This window comes from Gekko japonicus, unplaced genomic scaffold, assembly GCF_001447785.1.
Source record: "Gekko japonicus isolate JY-2015 unplaced genomic scaffold, Gekko_japonicus_V1.1 scaffold316, whole genome shotgun sequence".
Classification (NCBI taxonomy): domain Eukaryota; kingdom Metazoa; phylum Chordata; class Lepidosauria; order Squamata; family Gekkonidae; genus Gekko; species Gekko japonicus.
Window position 1 is genome coordinate 186074 of NW_015169784.1, and position 11689 is coordinate 197762.

At 47.9% G+C, this 11689-nt stretch overlaps 1 protein-coding gene across 1 annotated transcript; it reads left to right on the top strand.

The window, feature by feature from the left end:
- Window positions 1-5866: 5866 nt before the first annotated feature.
- Window positions 5867-11131, top strand: CLIC5 (chloride intracellular channel 5). The gene is made up of 5 exons (XM_015416903.1): window positions 5867-5979; window positions 6097-6222; window positions 6331-6437; window positions 7834-8015; window positions 10950-11131. The coding sequence occupies exons 1-5, from the start codon at window positions 5924-5926 to the stop codon at window positions 11109-11111; spliced, it is 633 nt and encodes a 210-aa protein (XP_015272389.1). The 5' UTR covers window positions 5867-5923; the 3' UTR covers window positions 11112-11131.
- Window positions 11132-11689: the final 558 nt, after the last annotated feature.

Genomic DNA, 11689 nt, shown 5'->3' on the forward strand with positions numbered 1-11689 from the left:
TGTTGTAATTCCAGGGGTTATCCTGTGTGTCTAGAAGAAGAAGAAGAAGAAGAAGAAGAGATTGGATTTATACCCCGCCCTTCACTACCCAAAGGTGTCTCAGAGCGGCTTACAAACTCCTTTCCCTTCCCCTCCCCACAACAGACACCCTGTGAGGTAGAGGGCTGAGAGAACTCCGACACAAACTGCTCTTTTTCAAGAACGGCTGTGCCAGAGCTTGTGACTGACCCAAGGTCACATCAGCAGGTGCAAGTGGAGGAGTGGGGAATCAAACCCGGTTCTCCCAGATTAGAGTCCGCACACTTAACCATTACACCAAACTAGCCAAACAGTTCCAGTTATTTTGCAAAATCATGAAGGCCGTTCGTGGAACAGGTCCATAGGATCTGAACCGTTACTCTGCTTCCACAACAATATAATATACCAAATCTGAAGCAGCGTGCATGCACACAAACGCCTTCGACTCAGAATTAAACTCGTTGGTCTTAAAGGCGGCGCTAGACTCACACTTTATTCTGTGGCTTCAGACCCACACAGCTACCCCGCTGGATCTGATTATTTATAGTTAAGAGTTCACAAGATTTAAAACAGTCCGTTAAAAATAACTGACTTTTAGCAACGGTTGAGTCAGGAAGACCATTTGGGCGTAGCCATAGCAATGCGTTGTCCCTGTTGGGTTGCTGGGTGGAATTGTTGCTGTGTGGTAGGAAAACGGGTGCCGGCTACCCCTCAATCCACCGGAGGCAACAGGCTTTCCTTGAGGAAAAGCATTCTGTTCCCATAACGATTTGTGGTTGCTTGTGGTAGGCCTCTGGATGGCTTGTCTGTCTCCATGGCAACAGACTGCACTGGTTTCTAGGGCAGAGATCCTCCTCTCCCTGGTAACTGTTGCCACGAGAGGGTTCCCTATTATTACAACCACCAGCTGTTCCCAGGAGTGCTAACATGTGGTGGAATCTGGAAGCAAGGAGCTTGTTTTCTTCTGAGGTTGTGGGGTGGGAGGGGAAATGAGATTTAAGGGGAGGGGCTTTGGAAATTCTGCTTCCTGGCTCCGTATGAGCAGTTGCCAAACTTTTTGGCAAGTATGCCACGACAAGGTCCTTATATTTCCTTATCAAGTGCCTTGCTGGGGCATGCTACAGTGTTTATCCAGGGGCTCTCTTATCCATGGGTTGACCTTTCAGATAAGGAGGACTGTGTGCCTGAGCCAAGCAAGCAGGCCTTGGTGCACCTGTACAGAAGTCCCTCAAGCGCCCATGGCTTGTGAGTGACACTTCTCAGTGTGCTCTTGATCCTCTTTCAAAGCTCCCCAAATCCCATTTCTGGTATCCGGCCACTGAGCTCCCAAAACTCTCCTATGACCAGGGGTCATTTCTTGCAGGAGCGCACAGGAGTGGAGCTCTGGCAGTAAAGAGCCCAGGGGGCGGGCACATGCAACAAGTCCCACCCCCTGCTCCCAGTAGCCCTCAGTCAGAGCAAGACGCGGCCAGGTAAGTTGCAGAGCTCCCCCCGGCCCAAAACAGTCCAGTGGCACCTTTAAGACCAAGTTTTATTCAGGTACAAGCTCTCCCTCCTCTGTGAGGACAGATCTGCACCCCCCTCCCAATAGCTAGGAATCCAAAACAGTCCAGTGGAGCCTGAGCGGTGGGTGTTGCCTTCTGACACACTTCCGGTGATGTCAGGGGGTGTGGCATATGCAAATGAGTTATGCTAATGAGCTCCTGCACCTCTTTTTCTACAAAATAACCCCTGCCTATAACTAGTGGAAGGAAGACTTAGTGCTTGGGGGGGGGGAGCAACAGTGGGAGGGTTTCTAGTGTCCTGGCCCCACTGCTGGACCTCCTGATGGCCATTGGCCTGATCCAATATTGGCTTCTCTTAGGTTCTCATGTTCTTATTGATGAGGAGGGTCACAGCCAGACTTCTATTTCCAGATTTGGATCCAGGCTAAAATCCCCACAGGTGGAACGTTCCTGTCTCTCCCCTCCCACTGAAGCTGACTGATATGCATGAGATACTGCCTGTGGAAGATGGGGTGGGGGCTGGGATGGGGGGAAGTCTGCTGTGGGGAGATGGAAATGATTGATTCAGTCTGGATCCAGACCTTACTTCCCAGCCCTGCAGGGTAGACTTAAATAAATCGTTGCAAGCATGCTGCCTAATGAACATGGCAAGCAATCGCTCAGTTCCTCAGGGGTAGCTGTGGCCTCTGTGGTGCTGTGGTGGCGGCCGTTATTGTGGCCTTTCCTAGATTGTTGCTTCCCCCTGGTGGTTTTAGGCAGCACTGCGTCTTTTTTCCTAGACATCTATTGCTCTCCTGAGAGTGAAATCTGCTGTGAAGGATTGAATGGACGCTGGGCTCTCACAAAAAATGCTGCCCCCTCCAGTACACAGTAGGAATAAATGTGTCTCTCTATTCTAAAAGTTCAGGCATATAGAATACTAGGAAGAAGGCCCGCTGTAGCAGGAGACAGCGGGTGCTAGCATTGGCGGGGTGGGGTGGGGACCCGGCCACCTAGGGTAGCTGAGCAGTGAAGGGGGGAAGGGGTGCGGTGCTCCCACCAGCCCGAGTCCACGGGAGACCAAGGTGATCAGCCACGGCCCTCCGGCGATGGGGCGCCCAGCGCCCTGCCTGACCAGCACAGTGAAGGTCCCCGTGGGTGGAGGAGGCCAAGTGGGCCAGCCTGACTCCCCCCCCACATCTGGTGGAGGCACCGGTGGGGCAAGGTGCCAAGTGCGCCAGTCGCTGAGAGGCCACACAGTACCCGGCCCTCCTGGAGGGTGGCGAGCAGCCGCAGAAGGTGGCGGGGGAGACAGGTCGGCGCGGTCCAGGCCCTCCGGGAGGGTGGCAAATGGCCGCAGAAGGTGGCAGGAGAGACAGGTTGAACCTGGAACCTGCTACTGAGCCATGACCTTTCTGGGAGGACAGAAAAATTCCTCACCCCTTTGGCTAGGGCTTCAAGTAGCTCAACCCCAGCGGTGTTAATTGTGTATGCCATACATTTATTTTTTATTTATGTACATTACTTGTAGTCAATGCTCTCTCTAAGCTGTGGACCCTTGTGAGCAAAAATTCTACTTGGTGAGCTACTGGCCTTAAAGTTGTGAGCAGTGTTCCCTCTAAGCTGAGTTAGTGTGAGCTAACTCACAGTTTTTTAGCCTCCGGCTCACTCATTTTTGTCTTAGCTCAGGAAGGAGGGCTCCAGAGCAAACTGATTTATGCAGCAGCCAAAACCGCCCGCTCACAGTTTTAATGCCAGTAGCTCACAAAGTTGAATTTTTGCTCACAAGACTCCACAGCTTAGAGGGAACATTGGTGAACAGTAATGTTTAAGTAGAGAAGTCCAGGATGCTTCTGCTTCAATGGCAAGCATGGGCTTATGGCTTTTCATTATATTGTAGCTGGAAAAGCCATACTTTCTACTGACTGTTTGTGCACTGTAAATTGAAACAAGTGTTTGTGTATTTATACATACATACACATTTAATGACTACTAAAATTTAGAAACAACAACAAAAGGTAAAGAAGCCCTGGACATATTCCACCAGGCATTCAACGACTTTCACCCCACCATCAACCTGACAATGAACCAATGTATGCAAGAAATACATTTTCTGGACACTACTGTAAAAATAAACAATGGACGCATAGAGACCACCTTATACCAGAAACCTACTAACTGACAAACATACTTACATGCCTCCAGCTACCATCCTAAACATACCAAATGATCCATTGTATACAGCCAGGCTCTACACTACAGCCGCATCTGCTCCAATCCTACAGACAGAGATTCTCACCTGAGGGATCTACAACAAACCTTTTTGGATCTAAAGTACCAACCTGATGAAGTCAAGAAACAGATTAACAAAGCCAGAATGATACCCAGAGAAAACCTGTTGCAAGACAGGCCCAAAAGAGACAATGGTTGCGATCAGATGAGCTGTTTGTTCCGATGTTGTCGCTTCTCCCTACTGGAATTAAAGTATGCTGTTCAGGTGTGTATCTGTAAGCTGTAAACCTACGATGACGCAGCAGCAGCAGAACTGGAAGAAAAAGGGCCTGATAGAAGCCGTCCAGGGCCTAATTCGGCCCCCGGGTCGCATGTTTGACACCCCTGGTACAGTCCCTAATAATTTAATCACCTAGTACAGTGCAACTCTGTTGCCTGCATAGAAAAACCCTCTTGAATAATGCAATTTTGCATAGTTTGCGGAAAGCCCGAGAAAGCTCAGGGGCAGGCCATTCCACAAGGTGGGGGCCACGCTGACGTCGGCAGCCCTGTCACCCCCTGACCTCCTGATGCTGGTTGCCGCTGTCATCCCCTGCTCACTTGCCTGTCTGCCTGCTCTTAAGATGGCCGAATGGGTGGTTGAAGTGCTGATGGGAGGGAAGCTCCAGGCTTGCGGGTTCATTCGTTTACAGACCAGCTCTCTGGGCATCCTAGTGAAGAGGAGAAGCCCCTGCCTGTCCCTTCTGGCAGATGGTGTGGTGGAGCAAGGACTTGAACCTGGGTCTTTTCCTATCTCCCTGCAGTGTGGCTGCCTGTTGCACTACATATAGTTTTAACACAGGCTTTTCTTTATAGGTGTAGAAAAGAACAAGAGTAGAAAAGGGCCAACTCTAAAACTCTTAATTATAAAACATACAAAAATATACATGTATTTATTCACCATAAATTAAAATAACAAACAAGGGCCCATTCAAACCTCATATACAAATACAAAAACATACAAGGGCTAATAAGATAGACCTAACGCGTTTCGGCCTTTACAGGTCTTCCTCAGAGGTCTAATACAGACAGAACATATTGGCTGATATGCAAAAATACATACAATCCTACAGCTTAGAGGGAACATTGCTACCCACCTTGGTCTGTCTTTGTAGATGTGAGATCCTAATGTGCCTCTAGCCGTGTGATAGCATGCAACACTCGTCTGGTATGAGGGTCTGGGTTTTCCCATTGCAACCCCCCCCCCATGCTCCCTTCGGTCAGCATCTAGGGGCCTCTTGTGGGTACCTGGCCACAGGATGTCTTAGTTAGCTGTCACCAGGGGAAGGGCCTCCTCAGTTGTGGCTCCTGACCTGTAGAATACCATGAGACCCGTCAGGTGTGTGGCGACTGAAAAATATAATTAATAAATAAAAAAATCATGTGTGCCAAAAGGAGAAGCCATGCAGTCTGGTTTTTTTTTTCTTACAGCATTTACATAGGATTGTAACTCTGTGTTCCCTCACACGGTGCCAAGGGAAGGGGCATAGCTTGCTTCCAGTGAATTTGTTTCTAGGTCTGCAGTTAGCGAAGGGTAAAGGAAATAGTTATTATATTGCTAATATTTGTTCAGTGTGCATGTGTCTTTTCACAGTGCTTGTTTCCGCTTATCTTTATCCCAAACATAGAGGAATTGGGATCCTGTTCTATCCTTTGTTCCCAGTCTCTGGTGAACCTGAAGTGAAGGAGATGAGCTCGGTTTTTGGTGAATTGTGGGATAGGGTTTGGTAACATCTAATGTTTTTTCCCCCCTAGGCGGGCAGTGATGGAGCCAAAATTGGGAACTGCCCCTTCTCTCAGCGACTCTTCATGGTCCTTTGGCTGAAGGGAGTGACCTTTAACGTCCTTTTTCTACAAAAAGAGCCCTGGCGAAGGGTAAAGGAAACAGTTATTATATGGCTACTATTTGTTCAGTGCGCATGTGTCTTTTCACAGTGCTTGCTTCCGCTTATCTTTATCCCAAACGTAGAGGAATTGGGATCCTGTTCTATCCTTTGTCCCCAGTCTCTGGTGAACCTGAAGCGAAGGAGATGAGCTCGGTTTTTGGTGAACTGTGGGATAGGGTTTGGTAATATCTAATGTTTTTTTTCCCCTAGGCGGGCAGTGATGGAGCCAAAATTGGGAACTGCCCCTTCTCTCAGCGACTCTTCATGGTCCTTTGGCTGAAGGGAGTGACCTTTAACGTCACCACGGTGGACACCAAAAGGTGGGTGAAGTACCACCAATTCTGACCAGGGATTCTCCTCCCGTCCTCTTGACTGTGCCCCCCTGCCTAATTAGTTCCCCCCATTTCTGCTCAACTGCTCCTGCTTTCTCCTTGTAGGAGGACTGAGACGGTGCAGAAGCTCTGCCCAGGAGGCCAGCTGCCGTTCTTGATGTATGGGAACGAGGTCCATACGGACACCAACAAGATTGAAGAGTTTCTGGAAGAGGTTCTGTGCCCTCCCAAGTATGAGCTCACTGAGGCCGTGGGGCTGATTGGAAGAGGGGTTTCTCTCAAAAGGAAGAGTTGGGGATGATGCTTCTCAGTAGTGAATTTTGGTACCCGTTTCCATAGGTACCCCAAACTGGCTGCTCGCAACCCCGAATCCAACACAGCTGGCCTTGATGTCTTTGCCAAGTTCTCTGCCTACATCAAGAACTCAAATCCAGCACTTAACTACAGTGAGTATCTTATAGTCCACCAAATCCTTGTGGACTTTCCTCCAATGATCTCTGACCTCACGGATTCTCTTTCTTAACTATACTGACCACCCCGTTCCTCTACCCTGACTCCCACATCCTTGTGTTGTCATTGGCTCCCTCCCACCGTATGCTCCAGCTGTTACTTGCTTTTCATTGGCTAATCACTTCTTCCTCCTTCACCCTGCCTTTTCTGATTCTAAACTAACCCTGAGTTTCATTGGCGGTCGACTGACTCTTTCTCATAATCTGCTTTTGTCCCTTCTTTCTCATTGGTTGCTGCTCAGCACCCTGTTCATTCTTACTGGGTTCCTGCACCCCCTTTCTACCTTTACCCAGGGAGTCTCATGCCAGTTATTTTAGTTCTCCTCTTGGGCCTTCATTCTCTTCCTTGTTTTTTTTTGGGAAAGTGGGATATAAATGAGCTGCAGTGGCTCAAGTGGTTAAGACGCTGAACTGCAGGCCGTGGAAGGTCAGTAGTTCAGCAGTTCGAGACCCGAGTTGCCACATGACGGAGTGAGCGCCCATCTCTAGTTCCAGCTCCTGCCAACCTAGCAGTTCGGAAGCAAGAAATTGCAAGTAGATAAATAGGTACCACTTTGGTGGGAAGGTAACAGCGTTCTTACTGGGTTCCTGCACCCCCTTTCTATCTTTACCCAGGGAGTCTCACGCCGGTTATTCTAGTTCTCCTCTTGGGCCTTCAATCTCTTCCTTCTTTTTTTGGGGAAAGTGGGATATAAATGTCTCACTACATTTTAATACGTAAAAGCAAGGGAATCTTTACCTTTACATTTTAATAGGATATAAATGGGCTGTCTACCTTCACCCTTTGACCTAATAAGCACCGCAGCCCTTCTAGTCCTTTAGCTGTTTCAATTTCCCACTGGCTCGCTTGTACTCATTTCTGAGCAGGGCAGGTCTTTCCCCTTCCTGATCTGGATGTCCCAGGCTAGCCTGATCAAATCAGATATCAGAAGCTAAGTACTGTTGGCCCTGGTTAGTACTCGGACGGGACACCACCAAGGCAGTCCAGGGTCACTACGCACAGTCAAGCAACGGCAACCCACTGCCTCTGTTTGTCTCTTTCCTTGAAAACCCTACAGGTCACCCATAAGTCCGCTGTGACTTAACTACAGTTTCCACCACCTGATCTTCCCCCTGTGTTCTTAACTGGTTTTCTGTCCTCATTCTTTAATCTCACTGGTCCCATCATTCTCTTATCCTGGGTACACTTGGTTTGTTCTTGTCATCCTTTCTCGAAGCCCATTGGCTCCCTTTCTACCTTAGTTGTCACCCTGATCCTCTAACACGTGTCTGTTGGATTTTCATTGGTTCCATGTATTTGTCCTCCTCCCCACCCCCAACTTTCGTTCTCCAGACCTTGAGAAAGGTTTGCTGAAGGCCCTGAAGGTGCTGGACAACTATATGATGACGCCGCTCCCCGAGGAGGTGGATGAGAACAGCGCTGAGGACGAGGGCCAGTCAAACCGCAAATTCCTCGACGGGGATGAACTCACGCTGGCCGACTGCAACCTGCTTCCCAAGCTTCACATTGTCAAGGTGAAGTCCTCTCCTTGAATCTGTAGCTTAGCGGATGAGGAGTTCTGAAATTTTAGCCTCTCTTCGTCACGGCTGGGTGGAAGGACCAGTCAGTCACCAGTCTAGCAAGTTAGACCAGAAAACAGTCACCACTTTTTCCACCCCCAGAAAGGAGATCTTGGGGAGAAATCCTCCAAGCGTTCACCACTTCTTCTGCCAAAGAAAGAGGTCGTGGGGAGAAGCCTGCTAAGTATTCACCAATTTATTTATTTATCCTTGGATTTATATCCCACCCTACCCCGAAGGCTCAGGGCGGCTGACAAGGGCACAATGTGTCAAGACTATAACAATAAAAATGCAAGTATAAAACAGTAAAATACAATAACAAATTTACAATACAAATTTAAACAAAGATGGGTAGATCTTAAACCCAACGGTAGCTTCCTGAAATCTATCATCCACTTCATGCCAGGGGCGCCTTATCCCCCAGTGGGATCCAGACAATCGTGGTGATAGTACGATGGTGCATAGAAGGCAATGGTGGAATAGTAGTGGTGGCGGCTCCTACTCAAAGGCCTGGCGGAAGAGCTCCGTCTTGCAGGCCCTGCGGAGCTGAGAAAGGTCCCGCAGGGCCCGGATTATTTTCCCCAAGAAAGGGATTCTTGAGGAGAGGGCCCCCCAAATGTTCATCACTTCTCCTCCCCAAGAAATGCTTTTGATTATCAGAATGTCTCCCTTTAGGAAGAATTCACATATTTGCATCCGTCTTTTAGTACTTGCAATGTCATACCATACTTTGCGTGTGTGAAGTGGGTCAACACATCATAGAATGAATTTTTGTATCAACTCACAGCCCTGAGCCTACGGGGAGGGCGGGATAAAAATCTAAATAATAAATAAATAAATAAATAAATAAAATCTTTGATGCAAAACTCTTTTTTTTTTGCTTCTACCATTTGTTTTATATGGTTAATGCTTTGGCTTTTTTGATGCTTCTTAACCATGTGGGCACCTCAGCTGCTTTCTTAATGGTAAAGGAGAGAAATAAAAACGGAGGGAGTTCAGACATGCCGCTGCAGGTTGCTGTTTGACTGGAGACATTTGGTGACAAGTCACTGGACAAATAGCATCTCGGTGCAAAACGTGCCCTCAGCCAAAGGAAGAGGTCCAGTTTTTGCAGGCTGATTTTTGAAGGGAATGAAGTCTTCACATGCTTGTGTGCCACCTTCTCTCTCTCTCTCTCCCCTCCTCCCCCCTCCCCTATGAAATCTCCCAAAATCACTGCTCTGAGTGCAAAACATTTGACACGCCTGTTTTCTTTTTTCGAACGGCCTTGGGCAAGGGCTGAAGTTGATTCCTAAAATAACAGGTACCTGAACTCTAGCCTGCCTAGAACATAGGTGCCCCACCCAGAAAGTCCTTTGCCCCTGTTCCCAAAGGTAGGGGGAGCTGCTGGAGGGTGACATGGCATCAAAGAAGATGAGCCCCATAGGGTATTCATTGGTTGTTTCACATACACTGGAAGTGGAGCCTGAGCATGGAAATGAGAGAAGAAGAAGAAGAGATGGGATTTATACCCCGCCCTTCGCTCAGAGTCTCAGAGCGGCTTACAAGCTCCTTTCCCTTCCCCTCCCCACAACAGACACCCTGTGAGGTAGGCGGGGCTGAGAGAGCTCTTTGCAGAACTGTCCTTGAGAGAACAGCTCTGGCAGAACTGTGGCTTGCCCAAGGTCATCCAGCAGCTTCAAGTGGAGGAGTGGGGAATCAAACCCCGGTTCTCCCGGATTAGAGTCCGCGCACTTAACCACGATGCCAAGCTGTGACCACATAGGGTTCTAGAGAAAGAGAGAGGTCCAGTAGATGAATGGCTGGGGATGACTGGGAATTAGGAGGAAAAGGGACAGGTGATAAGCAATGTTCCCTCCAAGCTGTGGAGTCTTGTGAGCAAAAATTCTACTTTGTGAGCGGCTGGCATTAAAGCTGTGAGCGAGTGGGTTGGCTATGGCATAAATTAGTTTGCTCTGGAGCCGTCTTTCCTGAGCTGAGATAAAAATGTGTGAGCCGGAGGCTAAAAAACTGTGAGCTAGCTCACACTAACTCAGCTTAGAGGGAACGTGGGTGATAAGTGGGGGAGGGCACCAGCTGGCATTCCCCAAAGGTACAGAATCAGTGTGCTGTGTGAAAATGGCTCTTGCTGCTTCACTGGGCTGGTGGAGGCACCCCATAAAATGGACAGCAGCTATTCTTTCTTCTGGCTGCCATGGTTTTCAGTGCTTATGCATGCAAAGGGACGCCATTAAGGGGTGTGTGAATGTTTACTTCTACTCAATCCCTTCTCTTCCTGCTAGCTGTGTAAAGAGGGCGAAGCATTCTGCAAGATACCTGGGCCCCATCATCTGGTCCCTGGCTATCCAGTTTCTACCCTCACCTTCCCTGCACCCTGGTCTCTTGGAGTTCACCCATTAATGAGTACTTTTGTTGCCTTTCTTGGTAATCTTAGGAGCTACGAACTTGGTTCTGTATGTAAAGTCCTGCCAGACTTGTTTCTTTTCTTCAGGGCACGCAAAGCCGAATTGTTTAGGTTGACCTTTGGAGTGTAATCCACGTTTGCCTTGGGGTTTTCTTAGTGGTATGGTGCTAGCCACGTATTTTAATAGTTTCACATTTTAATGGTAATTTTTTATATTTGTTACCTGTTTTTATGTTGTGTTTAACTTCATTTATATGGTTTCAATGTTGTAAATTGCTGTGAAATCCTTTGGGTGAGTGGTGACTAAAAATCTAATAAATAAATAAAATCTTAATAAATAAAGCGAAAGCCATGAGTCATAGGATGCTGCCCTGTACACTTATTACCCAAATCTACCTCTCGTGGAGTTTCCAGATGCAGACAGGCCTGATGATAAACACCTCAGATTTTAAGACATGTTATCTCTATTCTTGCAATCCCTACAGGTAGTGTGTAAGAAATACCGTGGCTTTGCCATCCCCGAAGAATTCCACGGCATCCACCGTTATCTCAAGAATGCTTACGCCCGCGAGGAATTTGCCAGCACCTGCCCGGACAATGAAGAGATCGAAATAGCTTATGAGCTGGTTGCCAAAGCTTTGAAATAACAAACTTCAACAGATGGGGACGGGCGTCAGTACCAGGGAAATGGGGTGGGGTGGGGGTTGGGACCAAGTGAATAATATTTTTATGTATGTGCTTATGTTTGCTGAGGGTCAGGGATGTCTATTTCTGAGGAGGGACAAACCAGTTTGAATTTAAATATAAACAAGAATAAAATACATGTTTTTAAAAACACCACATTTAGTTTTTTACCTGCCCCCCAAAGCTGCAAAAAAGTAGATGTGTCAATAGAAGCAACTGTGCCCTGCGTTGATGTTTCACAGCGGAATGTTGGATAGTTCTGCAGAAAGGCAAAGCAAAGAAGTGTGGCTGTTGCCATTGGTGTATTAAGCATTGGAATGATTGTGGTGAAATGTTCTGATTGGCTAATCGATGGTAGTGGTTGATGATGTTTGGAATGTTGGGCTCGGGTCCTGTTCTCTTGAGACGCCTTTGCTTCCAGTTTCTTATAAAAAAATCTCAGATAGCTGGTACTGAGAAAGAACTCTCTCTACCTGAGATCCCGGACAGCCACTTCCAGTCTGAGTAGAACTGTGATACTCGGTGGCTCAGAAGCCACACG

Coding starts and splice junctions, on each gene's coding strand:
- CLIC5 (XM_015416903.1), top strand. CDS start 5,924: ATGGTCCTTTGGCTGAAGGGAGTGACCTTTAACGTCACCACGGTGGAC. Junction 5,980..6,096: donor ACCACGGTGGACACCAAAAG/GTGGGTGAAGTA, acceptor TTCTCCTTGTAG/GAGGACTGAGACGGTGCAGA. Junction 6,223..6,330: donor GAGGTTCTGTGCCCTCCCAA/GTATGAGCTCAC, acceptor CCGTTTCCATAG/GTACCCCAAACTGGCTGCTC.